This window comes from Hevea brasiliensis, chromosome 15 (genome assembly GCF_030052815.1).
Source record: "Hevea brasiliensis isolate MT/VB/25A 57/8 chromosome 15, ASM3005281v1, whole genome shotgun sequence".
Taxonomy (NCBI): domain Eukaryota; kingdom Viridiplantae; phylum Streptophyta; class Magnoliopsida; order Malpighiales; family Euphorbiaceae; genus Hevea; species Hevea brasiliensis.
The window spans coordinates 74,497,090-74,521,462 of NC_079507.1; the positions used below are offsets into that span (position 1 = coordinate 74,497,090).

General features: G+C 35.5%; 3 protein-coding genes across 4 annotated transcripts; 1 reads left to right on the plus strand and 2 right to left on the minus strand.

Moving 5' to 3' along the window:
- Positions 1–7,073: 7,073 nt before the first annotated feature.
- LOC110647457 (tubby-like F-box protein 3) lies at positions 7,074–10,860 on the plus strand. Its single transcript, XM_021801299.2, has 6 exons — positions 7,074–7,612; positions 8,753–8,840; positions 9,050–9,179; positions 9,267–9,446; positions 9,663–10,145; positions 10,584–10,860. The coding sequence occupies exons 1-5, from the start codon at positions 7,316–7,318 to the stop codon at positions 10,132–10,134; spliced, it is 1,167 nt and encodes a 388-aa protein (XP_021656991.2). The 5' UTR covers positions 7,074–7,315; the 3' UTR covers positions 10,135–10,145; positions 10,584–10,860.
- A 690-nt stretch (positions 10,861–11,550) lies between these two features.
- Positions 11,551–16,729, minus strand: LOC110647451 (inactive beta-amylase 9). Of its 2 annotated transcripts, XM_021801281.2 has the most exons (4): positions 16,521–16,729; positions 13,550–13,787; positions 12,672–13,154; positions 11,551–12,576 (listed from the first exon to the last, which is right to left on the minus strand). In XM_021801281.2, exons 2-4 carry the CDS (start codon positions 13,775–13,777, stop codon positions 11,689–11,691), a joined length of 1,599 nt encoding a protein of 532 aa, XP_021656973.2. In that variant the 5' UTR covers positions 13,778–13,787; positions 16,521–16,729; the 3' UTR covers positions 11,551–11,688. The 2 variants fall into 2 exon arrangements, with proteins under 2 accessions (XP_021656973.2, XP_057992557.1); XM_058136574.1 differs by lacking the exon at positions 16,521–16,729 and having other exon boundaries at positions 12,672–13,111; positions 13,560–13,766.
- A 1,085-nt stretch (positions 16,730–17,814) lies between these two features.
- LOC110647450 (probable serine/threonine-protein kinase At1g54610) lies at positions 17,815–22,299 on the minus strand. Its single transcript, XM_021801280.2, has 7 exons — positions 21,397–22,299; positions 20,791–21,075; positions 20,390–20,707; positions 19,737–19,964; positions 19,225–19,325; positions 18,698–18,815; positions 17,815–18,359 (listed from the first exon to the last, which is right to left on the minus strand). The coding sequence occupies exons 1-7, from the start codon at positions 21,763–21,765 to the stop codon at positions 18,075–18,077; spliced, it is 1,704 nt and encodes a 567-aa protein (XP_021656972.2). The 5' UTR covers positions 21,766–22,299; the 3' UTR covers positions 17,815–18,074.
- Between the last annotated feature and the right edge of the window lie 2,074 nt (positions 22,300–24,373).

Below are 24,373 nucleotides of genomic sequence, written 5' to 3' on the forward strand. Positions count from 1 at the left end.
GAGAAATTGAAGTGAATCCGGACCTCACATACGAAGAAGAACCCATAGGGATTTTGGCTTATGAGGTGAAACAAGCATATACCATTGGTGAAAGTGTGGAATCATCATTGAGGCTACTTGGGAGCGAGAAGAGGACATGAGGAGACAACACCCTATTAGATTAGTACCAAGTAAAATTTTGAGACGAAATTTATTTTAAGGGGGAGAATTATAACACCCCGTTTGCATGTAGATTTCGGACAATTAAGGAGATTAGAACCACACTTAAGTCAATTAGAGAAGCCATAAACACAAATAATTAGTAATGTTCAATTAGTTAAGTATAAATAAGAAAAGCAGAAGAAGTTAAGCGAGAGTCACGATGGGTGACCTTCTGAATGACTGCAAAGTCATTTTAAACTCAAATAAAATGTGACACCGCGGTCCTTAGGACCCTTATAAACGAAAATCATGAAACAAATAATTAGGTAAGAAATATGGAATTAATGGGCAATTTGGTCAATTGACCCAAATAAAATTAGAGAAAAGAAAATTTTGGAGTTGGGAATTAAATTAAAGAACTAATAGAAAAATAAAAAAAAAAGGAAAAGAAAAGAAAAAGCTAATTACATCACTTTATGACATTAAAATGATGTCAAAATACAATTTTAATTTGCCTACCCAAATTGACCAAGTTAATTCTTGTTAATAAGACATAAAATAACAAAAAAAAAAAGAAAAAAAATCACTTTTTGGTCTTCTTCTTTCTAAGTGTCGTCCCAATTTTCTCTCCACTCTTTCTCATTTTTTTCTTCCACCATTTTTAAGGAACAAAAGCTTGAACTCTTTGGTTCCTTTTCATAAATCCCCTAAATCCCAACATTAAATCTTACCCTTAAACCTAGATAAACACTTTGGGAGCAAGAAGGGAGAGAAAACTTGGAGAATTGAAGAACTAGGGAATCTACAAATTGAGGTAAGTGCAACTTCAAGTTAGATTCTTATTGAACTCATGAATTTAAGTTTATGTGTGATGAAATTGCATTAGAAATAAAGGAAACCATGCTTAAATAAGGAAAGAGAGAATGTGGCAGCCATGGAACCTTAAGGTTTTGATGGTATTTAGTTAGGCTAAACATGAAATCTTGGTGAGTAGATGTTAGATATGTGAATTGTATAATTAGATTACATGAATTGTGAAGATTGGACAAACTTAGGGTTTTGGACATTAGGGTTTGGAGACCAAAAATGTGAAAAACTTGTAAATGGTGTTTTTGACCTAATGTAAAGTGAGAAATGGTCATTTGTGACCTAATTAAATGTGTTAGAAGTGTTGGAATCAAAAGCCAATTCGGATTGGCTATGAAGCATGACAAAAAAACCTCCTTTGAGGGACCAAAAATGAAATTTTACAAGTCCAATGGATATGGGATCAATTGGGGATGAAAATAGGCACTAAATGACACAATTTTCATTTAGGAAGCCTGCCCAAAAAGTGACTTAGATTTTGTGATGGGACTTCCGAGGACACAGAAGAGTCATGATGCGGTTTCGGTCATTGTTGACAGACTGACCAAGTCTGCTCATTTGGATGGACTGATTGGCCAAGTTGTACATTGATGAGATTGTGAGGCGCATGGAGTGCGGTATCCATCTTATCCAGATCCTAGGTTCACTTCTAGATTCGGGTAGTCTTGAGAGCCCTAGGAACTAGATTGAACGATCGTTCCATCCGATGGCCACCCGAGAGGGTAATTCAAATTTTGGAGAACATGCTACGGGCTTTTGTGATTGAGTTTGAGGGCAGTTGGAATACACACTTACCTTTGATTGAGTTTGCTTACAACAACAGCTACCAATCAAGCATTGAGATGCCTCCATATGAAGCTTTGTATGGCAGAAAATGTAGAACCCCGTTGTGTTGGGATAACGTGAAAGATGATTGGACCAAATTGTGAGGAGAAGATCAAGGTGATCCGAGATCGACTAAGTCCTACATTGATCTGAAGAGAAGGGATCTTGAGTATGTAGTGGGTGAGAAAGTTTTCCTCAAAGTTTCTCCTTGGAAGAGAAGGATGAGGAGTCCCCTTTCATTGGGCCATATGAGGTGGAAAGGGTGGGTCCTTTGGCATATCGGTTGGCACTACCTCCAGAGTTGGAGAAGATACATAATGTCTTCCATGTGTCTATGTTGAGGAGGTATCGATCAGACCCATCTCATGTACTACCAGTAGAGGAAATTGAAGTGAATCCAGACCTCACATACGAAGAAGAACCCATAGGGATTTTGGCTTATGAGGTGAAGCAGCTACGGAACAAGCATATACCATTGGTGAAAGTGCTGTGGAATCATCATTCGGGCCAGGAGGCTACTTGGGAACGAGAAGAGGACATGAGGAGACAACACAGATTAGTACCAAGTAAAATTTTGAGACGAAATTTATTTTAAGGGGGAGAATTATAACACCCCGTTTGCATAACTGGTAGATTTCGACAATTAAGGAGATTAGAACCACACTTAAGTCAATTAGAGAAGCCATAAACACAAATAATTAGTAATGTTCAATTAGTTAAGTATAAATAAGAAAAATGGGTGACCTTTGAATGACTGCAAAGTCATTTTAAACTCAAATAATCGTAAAATGTGACACCTTAGGACCCTTATAAATCATGAAACAAATAATTAGAAATATGGAATTAATTGTAAGCAGGATGAGGCGTAGGGGCAATTTGGTCAATTGACCAAATAAAATTAGAAAAGAAAATTTTGGAGTTGGGAATTAAATTAAAGAACTAATAGAAAAATAAAAAAAAAGGAAAAGAAAAGAAAAAGCTAATTACATCACTTTATGACATTAAAATGATGTCAAAATACAATTTTAATTTGCCTACCCAAATTGACCAAGTTAATTCTTGTTAATAAGACATAAAATAACAAAAAAAAAAAGAAAAAAAATCACTTTTTGGTCTTCTTCTTTCTAAGTGTCGTCCCAATTTTCTCTCCACTCTTTCTCATTTTTTTCTTCCACCATTTTTAAGGAACAAAAGCTTGAACTCTTTGGTTCCTTTTCATAAATCCCCTAAATCCCAACATTAAATCTTACCCTTAAACCTAGATAAACACTTTGGGAGCAAGAAGGGAGAGAAAACTTGGAGAATTGAAGAACTAGGGAATCTACAAATTGAGGTAAGTGCAACTTCAAGTTAGATTCTTATTGAACTCATGAATTTAAGTTTATGTGTGATGAAATTGCATTAGAAATAAAGGAAACCATGCTTAAATAAGGAAAGAGAGAATGTGGCAGCCATGGAACCTTAAGGTTTTGATGGTATTTAGTTAGGCTAAACATGAAATCTTGGTGAGTAGATGTTAGATATGTGAATTGTATAATTAGATTACATGAATTGTGAAGATTGGACAAACTTAGGGTTTTGGACATTAGGGTTTGGAGACCAAAAATGTGAAAAACTTGTAAATGGTGTTTTTGACCTAATGTAAAGTGAGAAATGGTCATTTGTGACCTAATTAAGTGTGTTAGAAGTGTTGGAATAAAAAGCCAATTCGGATTGGCTATGAAGCATGACTAACAAAACCTCCTTTGAGGGACCAAAAATGAAATTTTACAAGTCCAATGGATATGGGATCAATTGGGGATGAAAATAGGCACTAAATGACACAATTTTCATTTAGGAAGCCTGCCCAAAAAGTGACTAAAACCTAGTGAACAAAGTGGCCGAAGTCGGAAAATCGCGACCAAATCAACAGTGTTTGTTCATTTGGTCATAACATGAGCTAGGCAGGTCAAAATGACCTGAAAATTTACCAGTAATTAGATAAGATATAAATCTAAAACTTTTATGAAGAACACCAACCCAAATTATGCCATTAACCCAATCAAAGATTTCCATATTAAAGTTTCAATGGCTATAACTCTCTCTAGAAAACTCCAATTTAGGTGATTCTTGAACCTATGGAAACCTAAGACATAGTAGAACATTTCATATGAAGAAAATTAGACCAAATTATGGATCTAACTTGATCAAATTGCTGAACGAAGTTGGAATCAATAATCTGCGAATAAATAAATATAATTTGCTTATAACTTGAGCTACAAAACTCCAATTGGGGTGATTCAAAAGAAGAATAAACTTAAGACAATAAGGAACATTTTCTATGAAGAAAGTTTTGCCAAATTTGACCAATGAAACAGTACAATTAGGGACACCAAAATTGAAAATTTGGCAATTTTGCCTAAAAGGCCTAAGTTTTGAGAAAATGACCAAAACCAACAAGTTTAGTGACCAAAATGTGGTATGTGGGTGAAGTTGGAATTTTCATACCTATTAAGCCTTAGAAAGTCAATAAATTGACTTGAATAGTGCAGTGAATAGTAACCCGAAACACAAAATTTCAAGAACGTCGAATTTTGAAGTTAAATTTATTATTGGATTTATGCTAAGTTATGGTACTGAAACACTGTGAAATTGTGTATTTCAGTGGAAAAGAATCACAGGAGTCGAGTCAAGGCCAATAGGCGACTCGTTTGAGGTTTGTATATTTTTATAATCATCTTTTGCTTTGTTTTGAATAATGTGAAATATTAAATTATGGCATTCTTATGATGTTTTGATTTAAATTGTTGAAAGTTATTATGTATATTGAAATGACAATGTTTAGCAAATTGTTAAGATAAGTTTTGAAACCACAGTGTCATGACCATATATTTGAACACCTGACTAGTGGAGGTAATTAGTTTAATTTTAATTCCTTCTCTAGAGAAGTGTTGAGGTGTGGAAGAGGATGTGAATGGATATCCATATATTTGAGCTAGCTAGCCTTGTGATGTGATTTCTCTTATTGAGATTCTATTTGTTTGAATGGCATGATCTTGGATTTTATGAAATGTGTTTTGATACTTCGAAATGAACTTAGTTTGCATTAAAATTTCATAATTCATGTTTTGTGTTTAATGCTCATGTTTAGTTAAATTTTTGAATAAATGTGATTTATATTCTGCATAAAGATTATTTTAGTATGTTGTACACTTGAGGTGTGAGGAGTTATCAGCTTAAAGTCTTCGGGTATAATTTATACCATAACTGTAAATATTTCTTTTGATGTATGTATTGCATATAAATGTATGGACATGTAAATGGGTATTGAGTAGCTTGTACAAAAATTTGTATGAAGTTTGTAATAAAGTTTAGTTTGTGTTTCTTTTGATATAAATTTGTAAGAATGTATATAAATTGTTTTGTCTCTAATGAAATATGAGTACAACTATTTTATTTAATTTAAATGAAATGTGTTGCTAGTATGCTGAGGATTATTGAATTTTGAACTTGAAAAATTTATTGAAATGATTGTGAAATTGATTGAGTTTGATTGTGAAATTGAAGTAGTAGTTGAGAAAAATTTTTAGAAGTGCTTTTTTTTTAAAATTTGCGTAAAAATAAAATGGGCTAAAATTTCCAACTAGCTTTCCACTTAATTACATGTTTTAAATACTTATTAGAAATGCTCACCACTTATCAAAAATAAGAAAATTATTTCAAAATCCAATGAGTTATCGATAGATGAAGTAGGTGTGACAAGATTAAGTTTTATGTGATCGTAAGATAATAAATTGAAACATCTAAGATAAGAGTTGCAGATATGAGAATGTTAAGGTGGATGAGTGGCCATACTAGACTAGATGAAGTCCATAATGAGAGTATTAGAGAAATTGAAGATAAGTTGAGAGAAATTGAGGTGGTTTGGTGTTGTGAGCGCGTACATCAGGGGAGCTCAGTTAGACAAGTAGAGCACATTAGGTTAGAGGATAGAAAGAAAACTTGGATGAGAGTAGACAACAATTATCCATTTATGATGATTTAACCCAAAATCGTTCAGAGTGGAGAAAGCGAATCCATATAGTCGACCCTAAATTTTTGGGATAAAGGCTTAATTGAGTTGAATTGAGTTGAGTTATAATTTGAGTTAAACTCAAAACTGATTAATGATTTAAAAGTCTAAATTAAACTATAATTACGACTCTAATTGTCAAATTTGGTTCTCCCCTCTTAATTTTATGATATAATATGGGAATAATTTCCTTTATATTTTATTTTAATTTTAAATTAAATTAAGTTAAAGGTGACCGGTTGCACACGGAAGGAATAATCGGAGACGCCAAGCAAGAGCAAGCACAGACAGCATTTAGGTTGTGCTATCCGCCCACGGTCTGAGACTGAGAGGGAGATAAGAGAAATGTCTTTTCTTCTTCATCCTCGTGTGTGTGTGGTCCCCACGTTTAGATATTACTAGGTCAGGACATTTCATTATTGATGTGGGCCCTCCTAATCACCCACTGCTTCTCTTAATTACCTTTCATTAATCCCTAATTATTGTTTGCTTAAACCATTTGATTTCTAATGAATGATTAGCAAGGTGGATGCAGACGCTAGACAATTCTCAAACCCATCAAATTAAATAAATAAAAAAATAAACGTTACCTTAAAGTTTTTGCAGAGATAATATTTAGTATTTTAATTATAATTAAAATATTATTTTTTTATAATTTAAAAGATTAATTTAATTAATTAAAATTAAATAAAATAATAATATTATTTTTATATTTAATAATTAATCTAATGATAATTTTTATGAATATTATATAAATATTGAATAAAAAATAATTTTATAATGAACGAATGATTTTATGTAAGTAAGTTAGATGAAATGATTAGTTATTATAAAATTAATATATAAATAATTATAATTATTAAAATTAATTGAAAAAAAATTATATTATAGTTCCACTTTTATAGGATCCATTTATGTATGTATATTTAATGCTAATTAGATAGCTATTACACTCAAGTTATCCCATATAGAATTGCAAATGTATTGTATAATTTCACGTTGAATAGATGATGGTGTTAGAGTTTGTTTAGAATTATGAGATTTTGAATTAAAATTAAAATTAAAATTAAATTATAATATATTTAAAATAAAAGGCAGATTGTTTTAAAAAAAATGGAATTAGGATGAAAAAAAAAAAAATTAGAGGATAAGGTACTAAAACTATAAGTGGTATCATTAAACAAGCAGACCATATGATTCAGCCTCCTACCACTGACCACTTCCCCTCAACTCTCTCTCTCTCTCTCTCTCTCTCGCTCTCTCTGTCTCTCCTTTTATCTTCGTTGAAAAAACAGTCATTCTCTTTCTCCTACCAGACCCAACAAAAATCCATATTTAAAGACATGGGATTCAATGTTCTTGGGTAATTTAATATTATATTACAGTTTCTAGATTTTTGTTTTCTTTTGTTGGGAAGAACAGGGTGGAAAAATGTCTGCAATTAGGAATATGATAATAAGGTCGAGGTCCCACCGGGTGGTGCAGGAAGGGCCGGCGCCGGAGGCGGAGGAGTGGCGTGGAGGGGATACGTCTTCCTGGGCAAACATGCCACAGGAGCTCTTAAGAGAGGTTCTATTGAGAATAGAAGCATCGGAAAGCAGTTGGCCACCCAGAAAAAGTGTGGTGGCTTGTGCGGGTGTTTGCAGGACCTGGAGACACATCACTAAGGATCTAGTTAAAGTCCCTGAACTTTCCGGCAGGCTTACTTTCCCCATCTCCGTCAAGCAGGTACCCCACTTACCAAATATGCGTGCTGTTATGATTTGTAAAATTAGGAATTTTTTTTTTTTTAAATGTATGGAGGTAATTTAACCTAGAAAAATTGTGTCTTTGATTTGTTATTGGCGGCGAAATTGTGGATTGAGTTCAAATTATGGGCATATAAACTCAGCTCAATTGTTTCCGGTTGATGTTGTGCAATTGTTCTTTTTGGGATTCTGAAAAAAATCCATGCTTTTTGTTCTTTTCTTGGAGGGGTTCGAATGGATTAACTGAGTAAAATTTTTCTCTGTGATTCGAAAAGAGCTGTTCCTATACAGGTATTGTTTCTTTCATTTCAAAGAGCGTTTTTCCCAGTGTAGTTTGGTTGCAATCTGGTGGAAACATGCTCACAACGGCTAATTTCGGAATACAAGGAATTGTGATTTCTCTTCTAAATCCTGATTTCAATAACTTGTAATATTTTTGCCTGGCGATTCAATTAGTCATTTGTGGTTGTCTGAGACATGTAGTTTTTTTCATGTTCTTTCGGTCCGTGATATAAAAGTTGGTATGGATAAGTATTGACTTGCTGTTGATCTCCGATTTCTGTATATTGGGAAAGTTGTGTGGGAAGTGATATCAGCATGTCTTGAGCCTTACCGTGGTGTTTATGGCAGCTTGTTTGTTCAGGATATTTCTGGATGAAGTTTTCAACAATTTCATGTGTAACTACTAATTGCAAGAGCTTGGGAGTTGGGACCACCTTTTCCAAGCACGACAATTTCCCAATTGCTGTGAGGTTTACACTGGAAATTGCTTGAAAACTTCCCTTATAAAGTGTTGCGTCCCCTTTAGGGACCACCTTTTGCTTCAGTAGCGCAGGTCCAATGCTTTTTTAGCTGCAACTTTGGCAAAACTGATGTGGATATTTTCTTCTATGGTTTCTAATTTTCCTAATTATAAAAAATGTTTGTAGTTTTTTGTGCCTTGAGATATATTCTGATTAATGCTCATGCTGATGAACCTCTAGTTCTTTAAGTGTTGTGGGTTGCGATATGAGAACTATATAATGGCTGCTTTTTTGAGTTTAGATTTCATTATAAACTTTTCTTTTCATTTGGAGTCTCCTTGTCATGCATTGTCACATTTTATGGCCATTGTTTGCAGCCTGGTCCAAGGGATTTTCTCCTCCAGTGCTTTATAAAGCGGTGCCGGTCCACTCAAACGTACTATCTCTACCTCAGTTTAACAAATGGTGAGAATTTGGTTCTCATTACTTATTTCTTCTGAGATTATTTTTACATCAGATCACAATTTATAAAATTCACCATCACTGATCCTTGTTTTATTTAGATGGGTTGTCTAAATAGTCAATGTGATTAAGCTCTTGATTGTATGAGGAATAGGCTATCTTAATCCTGGTAGTCGTTGAATTGAACTTACTTTCATTTTTCCCTAATGCAGCACTAGCTGATGATGGAAAGTTCCTTCTTGCTGCTCGCAAGTGTAGACGCCCCACCTTCACGGATTATATCATCTCTCTAGATGCTGACAATATGTCAAAGGGAAGTAGTACTTATGTTGGGAAGCTAAGGTATAATATGACTTTCATAGAGTACAACTTCTATTTTCTTACTCATATTTGCTAAAATCTTTAACATCTTCTCTTCCTTTTGGCAAGATCAAATTTTTGGGGAACCAAGTTCACAGTTTTTGATGGGCAGCTCCCTCATGCTGGGGCAAAGATGACAAAAAGTCGCTCCACTAGGCTAGTAAATTTGAAACAAGTTTCACCTAGGGTCCCTGCTGGCAACTATCCTGTGGCACACCTCTCATATGAATTGAATGTGTTGGGTTCCAGGTAAGATTTTAGTATATGCATTTATAGATTTACTTTGATAAGAAACAGACTAGTTGTTATCTTCCTCAATTCAGTGTCACTCAACTAGTAAATTTGTTGAACTGTGATTTTCTGCTGGCAGTAGCAGTGTGGTGCAACCAAATTAATAAGTTAGTAAGCTTGCTTTTCTACAGGCTAGCTAATACTTATGAAGTTCATTGTATATTAAAAAAACAGGGGTCCTAGGAGAATGCAGTGTGTTATGGATGGTATCCCGGCCACTTCTATTCAACCTGGTGGAGTGGCCCCCACACAGACTGAGTTTTCTCATCACAGTGTAGATTTCTTTCCATCACTCCCATTCTTCCTTTCAAAACCAAACTGTGCAGAGAATTTTCTATCAGGACCTTTGTCCAGTCAGAAAGATGGAGCATTGGTACTGAAAAACAAGGCTCCAAGGTGGCATGAGCAGCTTCAGTGTTGGTGTTTAAACTTCCATGGACGAGTGACAGTTGCTTCAGTTAAAAACTTTCAGCTGGTTGCTTCCCCAGAAAATGGACCTGCTGGTCCAGAACATGAGAAGATCATCCTTCAATTTGGGAAAGTGGGAAAGGATTTGTTTACCATGGATTACCGGTACCCAGTCTCCGCATTCCAAGCATTTGCAATTTGCCTCAGCAGCTTTGACACCAAGATTGCTTGTGAATGATGATCAAACAGGTTTGTAGTCTCTTATTGTGCATCTAAAACACCGAGAAGCGGCACTATATAGATATTTGTTGAACCACAAAAGAATATCTTTTTGTAACTCTGCTGCTTTGGATTCCCTTTTGTCCAATTTTGCCAATTATCAAGTCTTGCTGAGCTCCAGGCTTATTGGGATCATTTAATGGATAACATGTTAACCAGATATATACTGATCCTAGCATCAAACTTCAAAATGGATGAGAATGCCTAGGTTAATAGTAATTCTCTATTGCAGTTGTCTAACACTGTACAAGACTACAATTCAATAATAACAGATGGACTTCAAGCATAGAAAAGTTAAACCATATTCAGTAGCTAATCTGTCCTCACTAGCAGGCCAAGAATCGTCACCATCATACATGTGAAAACTTACCCCAATGAGCTTAACTGACCTCATCTTCTTTGGCCCAGGTGCAAAGTTCCAAGGTTCAGCCAGGGTCCCTGTGGTGATGCAACAGAGAGACTGCAGCTTGTCCTGTGGGATTAGATTGCATATGGAGCATTTTTGCAAATTAAATGGAAAGACTGCAGCTTGTTCGAGATTTTGATTATGTGGATTTTGAAATCTAGTCAGTTGAATTGTAGACCGTAGACTTTCAGCTTATAATATTGGAACTTTGTCATTCACGGTATATATTTTGCTGTGTATATAATAATAATAATATTGTGCAAGTATGTGCATTTTTTAGTGCTCCTGTAACTTGATTGCGTTAATGATTCTCTGAAATGCTAGGATGCATATCTGATAGATATTAGCTATTGTTGTTATTTAGCAAAATGCAAAAACTGACCTTTTGTTTTTTTTATATATATATATAACTTCAAATGATCGTTCTCATTACTGAGAAAGATAAGATACATTCACCAATAACAATCTATCCAATTCTCTTAATGCCTGTTGGGCATTGTTTCAAAATTGTTTTTCGAAAGGTAATATTTAATTTGAAAAAAGTTGTTTTATTATTTTAGTGTTTTTATTATTAAAATTTATTAATTTTAATTTTAAATTATTTTTTAATACTCTCTAATTAGTATATTTATAGTAGTGATTTTTTTGTCAGCAATTCCAAATAAGCTCTCAGAGGATTTACGAACCAGCCATGATGTCAAACACTCGGAAAGCTAAATATGCTGATTTATGTGTTTTGTTGTTCATGTGCTCAAAGCTAGGTTGTGTTCTGGTTTGTGCACATATAGGAAACGTTGAAAAAAGCTGAGTGCCTAGGAAAATCAAGTAATCCAGTAGACAGACACCTGTGCAGTTCTCCGAAATTTTGGTTTTATAGTAATTAAAAATCTTGCTGAATGACCATGCTTACGCAGTTCTCTGAAATTTGTTTTCAACTCGATTACCATTATTTAATAGCAGCCATGAGAATGATAGAAAAGGGAAAGTATCATTTGGCAAAGAATTTCATAATTTACAAAATGCAACTACTACTCTTGTATGATTTGCCTGATACAATGATAACTGCAAAATAATATTTCATATATACATATGCATGTGCACTTCATACTAAGCAGCTTGCATTTGAATGCTTGATTCTGAACTTCTCTGTAGAGATTCAGCAACTTCTTCCTCTTCCTCGGGAAGATCATCTGCATGCTTTTCTGGTAGATTAAGGCTTCTAACAAACTCAGTGAAAGCAGGAAAATGCTCTGGTGAGAAAAATTCAGCTCCCATTCTCTGATATGTGAACGAATCTACTACATTCTCACCCAACACATTTTTCCTCATCTTCTCGAAATGATGGGAAGCTTTAGAAACCAATGAGTTCTGGCCAGAAACAACAACCCCGTACTTTCTGCAAGCTGTTCTAATTTGTGCAAGTAATAACTCTGGGCTCGACAGGGACTCCTGCGGCTGATGTTCATCCGACAGGTTCATTCCTGGTAAAATCATTTTACACGAATTCCTTGCAAACATCTCCGCAACTGCCTCATAGCCATCTCTATTGTCTGTGTTATAAAACCCAGCCGTTAGCTCACAAGGGTGACTGCGAGTTTTGAACAAAGAGTGAATGAGTGGGACTTCGCCATAAGTTGTCACAGTAGAGCCGCCAAACTCATCAGAGGCAAGGGAAAGGAGACGATTTCCGTGAGACAAGAGCTGACTTGAATACCAGGAAAGGAAGAAGTTACCATATGGAGACTCCCACGATCCTCCATGGTCCTTAAAGAAGCTGTTAGAGTTTGGCATCTGGTCGTAACTGGGGGCATCATGGGGACCACCAAATCCCCATAACGGATTTCCCGTTGCCTCGGCATGTTGCTTTAGAAAGTTAAGCATATTTTTGTCATAACATTGAAACTCCCCAACTCCTAGGATTTTGCAACTTTTGCCTACACGACTATGAGAAGGAAATCGTAGTTCACCATTTGGACCAAGTCCCATTTTTATGCCCTGCGAAAGCAGCAATCAATAAGCCGAGGACAATACGCCAAATCTTAATATATTTACTCCTTAGTTATAGAGTTAATGAATAAAAAAATTCTTACTATGATTGTAGAACCCATGAAACCCGAGAATGAAGACTTGAAGCTCTTGCAAAATTGCTGGTAAACTTGGACCGGTGTCTTACCATCAAGAACAGGAAGATCATCAACAGCCAAAGACAAGCACTCTCTGAAATGATGCCCTGACCTATCCGCAAAGAAAATACCAGGATCTGACTCACCAATACGGGATACCCACTCAGGGAGTGGGATTTTAAGTTCTTCATTAGCATGGAAGCAGAGTGAGACATGAAGCTTGAGACCTGCATCCTGAACCATCTCTGCAAGAGTAAGGTAGCCTTCCCACTTGTACTTGCCCATCGCTTCCTTCTCAGCTATTCCCCACCACACAGGCATCTCTACGCCCTCAACCCCCAATAATTTCAAAGCTTTAAGTCCTGCTGAGATTGCTTTTGCATGGTTGATCGTATTGCATTCAGAAACTGCATCAAAGGGCAGCCCAACAAATAATCTTACATCATCAAGCTGCAAAAGACGATTATAAGAGAACTTTGCATTAAAATCTTGCAGCCAAAACTGACAAACTGCTATAAAAACGAACATTATAGCACAAAAATCGATTATTGTTTGCTTTCTTTTTGTAATCTATGAAACATCAATTCCACCCAGCTTCAATTGACTAGATTTTTCATTCTAGGACTTCAAAATTTAACAAATTGATTTCCTTTCCGATTTTCAAGCATAAATATTTATTTAACATGTATTAAAGCAGAGCTCAGGAATAATATCAAGATCTACCCTTTAAATAAAAGAGGGAAAATACATACATATATATATATATATATATATATATATATATATATATATATATATATATATATATATATATATATATATGAATAAAAAAGAAAGAAACATACTGATTTGGACCTGGAAGCACAACCCCGAATCGAAAGGTTGTCGGACCGGAAGGGTTCTGCTTGAATCGCATTTAAGGTAAAGCGAAGGCCAGAGTTGCTCCACCTCGTTCCTGGATGAAAGAAAGAAACACTAGAGCGTCTTCGAGGAACACAGAACCTCTGCTCTCCATGCACTAATTCGCTTGTGCAAACAGTAGCCTGAGAGCTTCCGATCACCGACACCTCCATATCCAAAAATCTGAAATATTTCAGGGAATAAAAACCAAATAAAAAATAAAGTTATCCGGCGTTCTAAAATCTGGTAGGTGAATCGGCCTTAAATCAGGTACAGAGAGCGCCAAAAATAGAAAGAAAAATTTATGTTTGGATAAGAAAATATCGAATAGGAAACGAGAAAAATGGAGGGATGATTTCGCTTTTTCTCTTTCTAATTTCCCTTGAGCCGGAGATGGTGAGCTCCAACAGACGCGCTTTTTCCGGAGCCAACCGTCAGGGGGCAGTGGTGAACTGAATAGCATCTGCCACGTGTCACTTTTACAGACTGCCTAATTTCAACCACATGTTTCTCTGTTTTCTATCGACCCCAACTCAACCGCATTGTTCGGATCATTTGTAATAAACGACAAATTAAGCATAAACTTTAAAAATATAAGACAACTTTATGAAATGAAAAATCAATTACACATTTACCAAGTGAATAAATTTAGTTCATATAATCAAAATACTTATTTTTTTATTTATAATATTTTATAAAATAATATTTATATTAATATTTAAATATTAAAAAAATAATTTATAAAAAAATTATTCTCTTAATTTTTAAAAATTAAAAAATATTTTAACAATAATTAATAAAATGATATCACTATTTTTATATTTAATAATTATTTTTTTAAAAAAAATTTCATTTTAAATTATTAGATAAATAATTAATCACTAATATTTAATAATTAAAAGTTACTTGAATAATTAGATCATGTTCAATAATATTAATTATTCTAGTAGCTATTAGTTAATTTAGCAATGATTAGATGCTTTATCAACTGTTACATATTAACTGTTAGTAGTTAATTGTTTATATAACTGTTAAAACATAAATATTTAATAAAAATAACTGTTGGTTAAAACGTTTCCTCAACTTCTAAAAAGTTATAATGGGTAATTTTTTATAAATCACTTCCTCAATCCTTAAACACTAGTATAAACTCTATGTCACTAAATATTAGAAATGAAAGATATAACATTTTAATTATAATCAAAATATTAAATGCTATCTTAAAAATTATTATTGAGCAAGGCTAAGATATTACCCAACAAAGACTTATATCATCATTGAATCAAAGTTAATCTTAATTTAAAATTGATGTTGATTTGATTCAACAAAGATATTTAGTTTAGTTTTTCAAAAAGAGATGATCTTGATTTTGGGGGCAAGAAAATGAAAGATTGGACGGTGCTTATTCCCCACAACCATTTGTTTCCTTTGTGCACATCTCTTTCTCTTAATAAATTTCTTGATGTTGCAATTAGTTGTTTTTCACCCTATTTACATATCTCATAGAATTGAAACATTATTCAGTGTCAACGAGTACTTTGGCCTATAAATGACACACCGAACAACAAGCATACATGTGTTTGTTTGCTCAAGGATTCATGCCATAATTCACTTACTGAGCTTGGAAATATGGTCTCATTGATTGCTTATGATGTGACCCGTCTTTTGATTTTAGGTTTCTCAAGTCCTGAATCTTGATTAGTAGTTAGGGGATTTCAACAGCCAATTTCCTTTCATTATTAATCAGTTAATATATTTCTGATAAGTAAAAGTTTTTTTTTTTTGTAATATTAATTAAATACGACGATTTAGGTTGAATTTTGATAATTTAGGAATTTTAAATGAATTTAAATAATAAAATTATTAATTAAATATAAATTCAAATAAGATAACTTTCCGTTGCCATTCCTAATATCATGTACTGTACACCACTGGACAAAGCATACAGTGAATTGAATCTCTTATGCAATTTTAGGCCTTAATTCATTTCAACAATGGATCAGGCCTCGGGCTAAACAGCCCAACTGAGGCCTTGAATTGATTTGCCTGTGAAATCTCCAAAGCCAATCAACATTGTATAACGTCCGCCCATCAATGAAAAGTTTAAAAATGATGGTGATCATTAAAAGAAAAGGGGTATTTGCGATTAATTTGTATGGATCAGTGAAAACAAATGATTAACTGTTCTTAATGACACTCTGTAAATTGTGATTACTTATATATACTTGTTCAACAATGTCGTATTATTGCATGCACATCAAACAAGCTTTTTTGATAGCATAAGATTAGCAAGTTAACAATCTTTTAGCATATCTTCAAGGCACGATAACAATCATTCAAACTTCCCTCATGTAGTAATCACTTACAGTTAGATCCTAAGGATTTTGGGAAGTCATGGGATCATGGAGGAGGTGGTCCTGGAGAACCAGGAGACCTGGGTGGAGGAGGTGGTCCTGGAGGACCAGGAGAACTGGGTGGAGGAGGTCCTGGAGGACCAGGTGGGGCAACAGGAGGTCCAGGCGGTCCAGGTGGAGGAGGACCAAGAGGCACAGGAGGAGCAGGTGGAGCTGGAGGGGAAGGGGCAGGTGGCTCCACTGGAGGTGCTGGTGGGGCACCAAAACAGTCTCGAAACAAGCAGCAACAACATAAGATGTTGCAGCTGCCAGATACAATGATAACGCAACAGCTAGTTGTTATGAACTACTAATTATATTAGCATGCTAAATATGCACTCAAAAGCAAGATTACAACTTTGATTTGCTTTGGACACAAACATTGCCCTCTCAACGTTAGTCCTAAAAAGAGATGCTCTAATTATCAGAATTTGGAGTTCAATTAAAAGATTGTGGAGTCTAAAATGAAATAAATAATTAAAATACTCAAGTGTGGAGAGCATTGTATAGAATTGTTACTGACCAAGTTGATACCGCGCTAAAAAAGCCATTGAAGAAGCCGCCAGGGAAACCAGGCCCTGATAAAGGATCAACAGGCTCGGGTGGCCTCATTTAGCAGGCTACTAGCACTGTGGTGCCACTGGAAAGAATGCAAATTCCAGAATTTTGCAGGAGACGAGGCAAAGGGAGGCAACAGATTCCTACTGAAAAGCTGCATATAGTTCTGAGTTCTGAGAGGTTGGGCTCAGACCACTTGGAAACTTATAGAGAGCATAAATTCAAGGACACATGCCAACTACTTCCTTGAGTAAAGTTAGAAAGTTAACAATGGACATGAACACGTAAAGCAAATTGCTCCAAGCTGTGACTGCCAAACCTGCCCGTCAAACCCACTCCTACTCCTGTTCTTCGACCTACCCTCTTTTGAGGAAAAAGTAAAAGAAACATATCAAGAGAGGCTTTTGTTGGATGATGGTTTCATGATGATTGAATAAAGATTGTCAGCTTGACGTTTTGAAAATTGTGAGTTCAGCTGAAAGACAAAAAGGAACAATCCTTTTGGATAGCATCTGCTGGTCTGCTGGTTTGGGATTTAATTTTCTCATGTTGCAAAGCATGCGCTATATCATATAAACCTTCACATTCCATTTCCTTTACAACCAAAGCAATAGTTCACTTTGGTCAATAAATTTTAATATTCATCTTTCGCTTGGTTACGAATCTCTAATTATATTACGAATTTATGTAACGGTATATAGTTTTCTCTTTCAACCTTGGGGGTTCAGACTTCAGACCATCCAAAAGAATGAACTGCTAAAACAGTTGCAGAGACATTGGATGCTCCTCAAAGATACTGAACGCTATTTTCATATAAAACGGTAACAATTAATTGCATTTATAACATCCTTTTATACCTTCACCAAAGGGCGACAAAAGCAGCTTTCTGAAGTGGCCTTTCACCATCGTATCTTAGGGCAAATGAGAACAGCATTGTTACAATCTAGGCAACAGAATAACCTGTTGGGCTGTCTCACTACTAACCAGCAACAAGAAGACAATCAGTGCACGTTGTACAGTTGAAAGCATTGGAATTTGGAAGGTCATAAATTTATCCTCAATTATGATGTCTGTGTAATTTTGCTCTGCTAATAATTAACATATTCACTCTGCAACTGCAGACCTTGATATCCATGAGCTGGAATACTTATTACATGGGAACATACAGCTCTTGAGGAAAATCCTTAAGAGTAACAACTGGAATATATAGGAATCCTTCAAGAACTAACAAAATCAGAGTAAATACCTGAAACACAAAATTCCGAGTTCCCAACACATTTATTAATTTTTTCCACTAACCTACATAGAGTTTTTCAAAAGAAAGCAAAAGAACATATACAATACTAGATCAACTTCTCGCGCAATACAAAATAATAGAACAAGGACAAAGAAAAAATGAATTTAAAGATATTTTACCTCTCCTTGAAGTTTAACTGGCTTTCCCGGAACGATACATGAAAGGCTGGATCTGCAGCTTTTGCAGCCTCATGAAAAGTCTCACGAATGAGCAGAAATTATATTACATGCCTTCCTTCTCTTTCACCTGAGCAGAACTTCTATCTTTCTGTTTCTTTCTTCTTGGAGCACCAACTGAAGCTCGGTCCACCAATGGGCCTGACCATGTCTGGATGGGTGCTTTTGAATATGAGAAATTTGTGGAACTGAATGGGACATCAGGGGGATCAAAGATAGGATCAATGTGATGTGAAGAGCCCAAAGGATAACCAAGTGTTCCATCTTGATGTGGTGGAGGAAATTTCTCACTCTTGCTCTTAGCATTTGCATGTGTTATCAAACGCCGCCGCTGTTTCAGGGGGGAAAAGCGTTAGTTACAGGTGGTAGATAGTAGAACAGTCGGTTGAGGCTTAACAGCTGATTAAGGTCTCATATCAAGTTCAATTCATTAGGATATGATGCATATGATTACAATTCAAAACCATTTCATGTGACAATCGAGCTATAGGATGCATTTCTTAGGACTTGACTAAGGCAACTGAATTCATTACCCATAATTTTCTTTTCTTTTTTTTTTTTTCTTCTTTTGATCCATTAAAACCAATGAAGCACTAGCAAATTTATCATGACAGTGAAAACAGTAAAAGCATTACAAAGATTTTTAAAGAAGCAGCTTATCAGACATACATCAAGATTGGCTTGAAGCTCAGCATTGGCTTCTGGAGCAGGAAATGCCTTTACAGCTCGATCACGTGGACGTGACTTCTTCACACCATCAGCATTAGCCTTTCCGGCAGCTCTCAATCTGCATTGATAAATATCATTACAGCCTACATATAAATGTAGAGTCATAGAGAGAAAGAAAGGAAGGAAAAGAAACCAACATATGCACAAGGGGCAGAGATAGTAACGGAGAGAAGAAAAGAAATATAAATTTGAAAGATCATGCAAGCTCTCGCTATTACCAAAGAAGATGAGGACAAACAACAAGAATCCACAGAATCAATTAAGTATTATATTAGACATGCTAAACATGAAAAACTCCTTTAAGATTATAAAAGCACAGAAAATGTTACAACATTTTTCTGTAATTTGTGTTTCACATTGTTTAGTATGATAAGATATTCACATATAAAGCTAGGCATCCATTGAAAATAAAAGGTCAATCTAGCTTAACTTAAAAAGAGTTTTTCAAAGTTAGTTAAGCAACCCACCTTCGAGCTTCTTCATCACGTAGTTTCGCATCCATCTCCTTGCTTGGAGGATAATTAGGAAGACTAGAAGGCTCACAAGCATAAGGCTTGGTACTGAAGAACTGCAAAACAAGGAACAATCAATCAAACATGAAACCCATGCTGCATTATTTAACTACCCAAGCTTGAACAATGTTAATTTTCACTTGATTTCAGACAAATCATGCATTAAGAGGGATGGCTGATCAAGGAGGCATCCAATCTTGGTTCCAGCTCAATAAAACTCCAACTAGGGATGAGACTGAAAAGCTAAGTCTCCTTGATTTGTTTGCTTGCATTAAACATCAAGTCTCAGTATAAGTTTGCTTAAGGGGCAAATTTGCCAAAAAGCAAAGACAGGTCTTAGTAGAACTGTCCACAAGAGATACACATTTACCAATGAGCATATTTTATCCATCAAAACAGAAAACAACCAAATAACAACAGGAAAGGAGAAGACACAGAAAATAATGCATCATGAGAAAGAAACTCACTTCACTCTTCAATGCAGCAGTAGCAGTTTGACGTTCAGCTGGGTCAATTGCGAGAAGGGTCTCAATTAGGGGCAATGAAGATGGTGGGAAGTCTTTAAAAGTCTCTGCTATACATCGCTTGTATGATTGTTGGGGCTTAAATATGGTTGCATGAGGCAATTTTGACTTTTTCCAGTATTCTTCAGAAGGAGAGCCACATAGTTTAAATATCTTATGTAATTGTTCCACCTGTGCAATAAGATGAGTGTTTGCATCAAAAGGCCACTTTAATCATATGCACAGTAATCAATTTCTTTATGTTAAATTATATAGTCAGCCATTTATGAGAAAGACCACTTCCAATAGACCTAAGGAAATGCACAAGAATAGACTGATCTAAATGAAAGTAAATTCAGTTATAGTTCCTCTAGGAACATATTTATGACTGGATAAATATCACCAGATATCATCTTTACAAAATGTGCTATTATCCTCAAATAAGGCCTATTTAGGACAAGGGGTTCTCCAAGTGACTGTTGGACATGTTAGATTAATGGCAAATGTGCAAAAACAACCTACAATTTGCAACTGAAACAACCGAACTAAGAAAACTCTAAGTGAAGGAACAATACCAGGGCAGAGGTCCCTAAATAAATAAAGGACTTAGAAGTTACCTCAGTGCGACCAGGCATGATCGGCTTCCCAGCCAACAGCTCAGCAAGAATGCAACCAGCACTCCAAAGGTCCACACCCACACCATAGTCAGTGGCCCCAAGGAGCAGTTCAGGAGGTCGATACCATAAGGTAACTACCCTGCTAGTCATGGGCTGCTTGTGATTAGGATCAAAAAAGGAAGCCAACCCAAAATCAGCAATTCTAAGGATTCCATCATTGCCAATAAGAAGATTTGACCCCTTAATATCACGATGCAGCACATGGTGGTTGTGACAGTGTTCAAGGCCAGATAACAACTGATGCATATAACATTTGACCTGCCATGTTCTTATACATAAGATATGGAGCATATATATCCACCCACCAACAACCAAAAACTAGAAAGATACAATTTTACCACCTGAGGCTCTGTGAAATTGATATTTGGGCTTGCTGCTAGTCCAGCCAAATCATGCTCCATGTATTCAAAAACAAGGTACAAACTACAAGACATCCTTGAGGTGACCAAACCTTCCAGTTTTACAACATTGGGATGATCTAAACGGCGCAAAATCAAAATTTCCCTAGCCATAAATTTTACACTCTCCGGCTCCAAATTGTCAAACCGAACCTTCTTCAATGCAACAATTTTCCCTGTCATAGTATCCCTAGCTTTGTACACATTACTATAAGTACCCTGCCCAATCTGGAGAGAAGCAAAACAAACACATAATTCATACTCGAAAATGAAATAAAAATACTAAAAATTAAATTGAGTTTCTAGTTGTTGACGTGTTGTCTTCTCTAAATCCAGGAAAACAGAAGCCCCAATTTAATCCCCTACTTTCCTTTGACACTGAATAAAATAAGCTCAATTGTATTTCAAAACTAGCCGTGTATTCTAATTATGGAAACTAAACAGCATATAAGATGCTATTTTCTATTTCTTTCTCTACATATTCTCAACGATCTCGAAAACCATTAATACTTGCTCAAGAACAAAATAATTTTTTCTTTTATTGTTTACCTTGTCAATCTTCTCAAAAGTATCAGCACGTCGCGGGGTCCATCCATTGATAGCTTCACCGGCAACGGCGGAGAGCCAAGAGGGCCATCCAGCCGCCACCTGTTCACCTTGCACGTGCTTGGGAGGATTACTCAACCTCGGATTCGGTCTAGATGACCTCCTCCTCTCACCCCGAGGTCGCGCCCTCACCTCCTCCTCTTCCACCTCCACCTCATTTTTCTCCTTCCGATTCTCTTCTCCATTTCTAACCTGACTACTTTCCTCCTGAGCTCTCGCAACCCTAGCTTCCTCCCTCTCTCTTCTCCCTTCCCTCTCCGCCGAAGCAGCCGCCTTCCTAGGAGTCACCTCTCTCCCAAAGACGCAACCCATTTCTCATTCCTCATGACATTCCCACACCAACCCACATTTTCTTTCCTGGTTCTGAGCACAGTATACAAAGGAAGAAAAACCCTAAAAGGAGAAATGGGATTAATTAGAGCAATGAAGGGACGTGCATACGCTAATCGAAGAGAGAGTGCTTTTTGAAGACAAAAGGAAAACCGAGTAATGATTTGGAATTGGAGCTGTCCACAGTAAAAAAATATGAGCTAGAAATCACTATACACAAACCCAAAAAAGAGATATAACTATCTTAATTAAAAATTAAAAAGAAGAAAAGCAAAACCACAAACACAGAGACTATCTTTTGTGGGTTTTTCTTAATAGTGTGAGGTTTTAGTTGGACTTCCAGATTGTGAGATTTTTCCCCAAACAAAAAAGAGAAAGAAAAGCTTAAAAAGGGAAAAGAAAAGAATGTTTAGCAGAGAGAGAAAGAATGGATCTCATCTGTTTTCTACTTTCTAGTGGGTCTGACTCTCTCTCTCTCTCTCTCTCTCTCTCTCCCTCTCTGGTCTTTGTTTTTTTGACACTCTGAGTGAGAAGAGCAGAGCTCACCCTGCTTGCCTGCCTGGTGTACAGATTTCACAGTAGACTGGTCGCATTATTTGTGGAGATTCTATACCCTGCGAAAGCTTCTATTTTGTGCATGAAATAACCAATAGAAAATTGCCACGTTAACGTGGCCGCTATCTATTGGACAGGATTTATGAGTTGCAAAGAAATTATTTAATTTAATTTAATTAATTTAATCTGATTTAATTAGTGATTAAAAATAAATAATTTATATGATAAATTCATAATTAAATATTATTTTATTATTTTTTAGTAAAAGTAATTTAATTAATTAAATTTATTTTAAATTAAATTAAAATTAATTAATTTAATTTTATTTAAAATTATATTTTTTTAAAAATTCAGTTATTCAATTTAAATAAAATTAAAACATAAATTAATGGGAATATTGTAATCTTATTCTAATATTCTGAACTTCATATTAAAAATATCAATTTTAATGGGTCGTGGTGATCCCTACACATACCCAATAATGTGGTGAGATGTGGAAGAAAAAAAGAAAATAAAATAAAACTTTTAGAAATTAAAAAATAAAATAAAAATGTAACTATGTGCTCGTGAACTGAATGGAGAATGATTGAAAAATAGTTAGGAGAATTGGATTAATTTTGATCATTGAATTTTGGACCAAAATTGGAAGTGATTGGATTTGCTAGCATCTTTTGATCATTGAAATTTTGGAGTAAATTGGGATTGTTGGATGGTTTTTATTTTTATTTATTTTTTTTTGAGATTTGGACCACCTTTTAATTTAATGCAAATATTTCCTTGAGATCTGTTGCTTATGGAATCTAATTATTATGGAAAATGTTGCAAAGAGTATTGCATTGGATAAAGGCAGTTGAATTGAGTAGGTGGAAGACAAGAGGGACAGCCCTTGTATTGGATCTATTGAGCATGAATAATTTAATGTATGTTGAAGAAATCCTAATAATAAAAAAGGCTGCAGCTAAAACATGATTTATCAAACAATTTGGAAGATAAAAGACAATGGTGTGTAGGCACAAAGTTGTTAAGTTAGGTAAGAATTTGTTTAACTACACATTACCTATATTTTCCAATATGTTTATTATTGTTATTATTACATAAGATGAAAGAGAAATCTACAGTGCATGTCTATGGAAAAGCAACCCCATACATAAGCATCATGAAATAACCATTGACCAATAGCAGGATGAGAAACTTGCAATTGATTGACAACTCAAATAGAGGAACTGTGCAAATTTGATAATAAAGATGACAACAGATAGAACATAAAGTGGGAGTTTGTCTCTTTGGTGTTAGTGAGAAAGAGTTTCATTCTTCTCTCCAACAGTCTTCCCTTTAAACTGATGTGCTTATAGGCAGGGGATAACTTTTTCCCCAATCGAAAAGTGATCCTCCCCCTCACCTGTAATTGGGTTGTGAATAGTTTAATTTAAGTTTGTTTGATTAGATATGCAGATCCATGTAATAAGATGCCGATCTGCTCGTCGATGGTTAAGAGCTTATTACAGGAATTTCTCTCTACTGACTAGCATCTTTACAGAAGTGACAGTGCTGATCTAATAGTAGTCGCTAGTTCCGTCTGAACTTTATGAGATTGACAAACCCGAGTTTATGCCTTGCCTCTCACGGTGTTTTTTGGCTTTAGTTCTCAGCCTTCCCATTCAACGACTGTTTGCTACATTAGTCGCTCGTTTCTTCAAAGGTTTGAAGAATTTGTCTGCAAGCTCTTTGGGCGTGGGTGAGGCATTGTGTTTTTCTTCTAATTTAGTTGGGCTTCCCATGCTTGTGTGCTTCTTTGAGCAGTTGAGCTCTTGCAGTTCTCCTTATGGCAGCCAGAATCCTTTTGCTGGAGACGGTGGCTTCGATCCTTCGCTTTGGTTGCTAGAGAATCGCATTCGGGTCATGCACCCGTTTGTAGTCCTAAGGCTCCATGTGATATGGGTTGTGGCCCCTTTGTTTACGGGCTTTGGTTGGATTTTGTACTCCACAGAAAACACCTATTTCTAATTAATATTTGTATATATAACATGTATTTTTA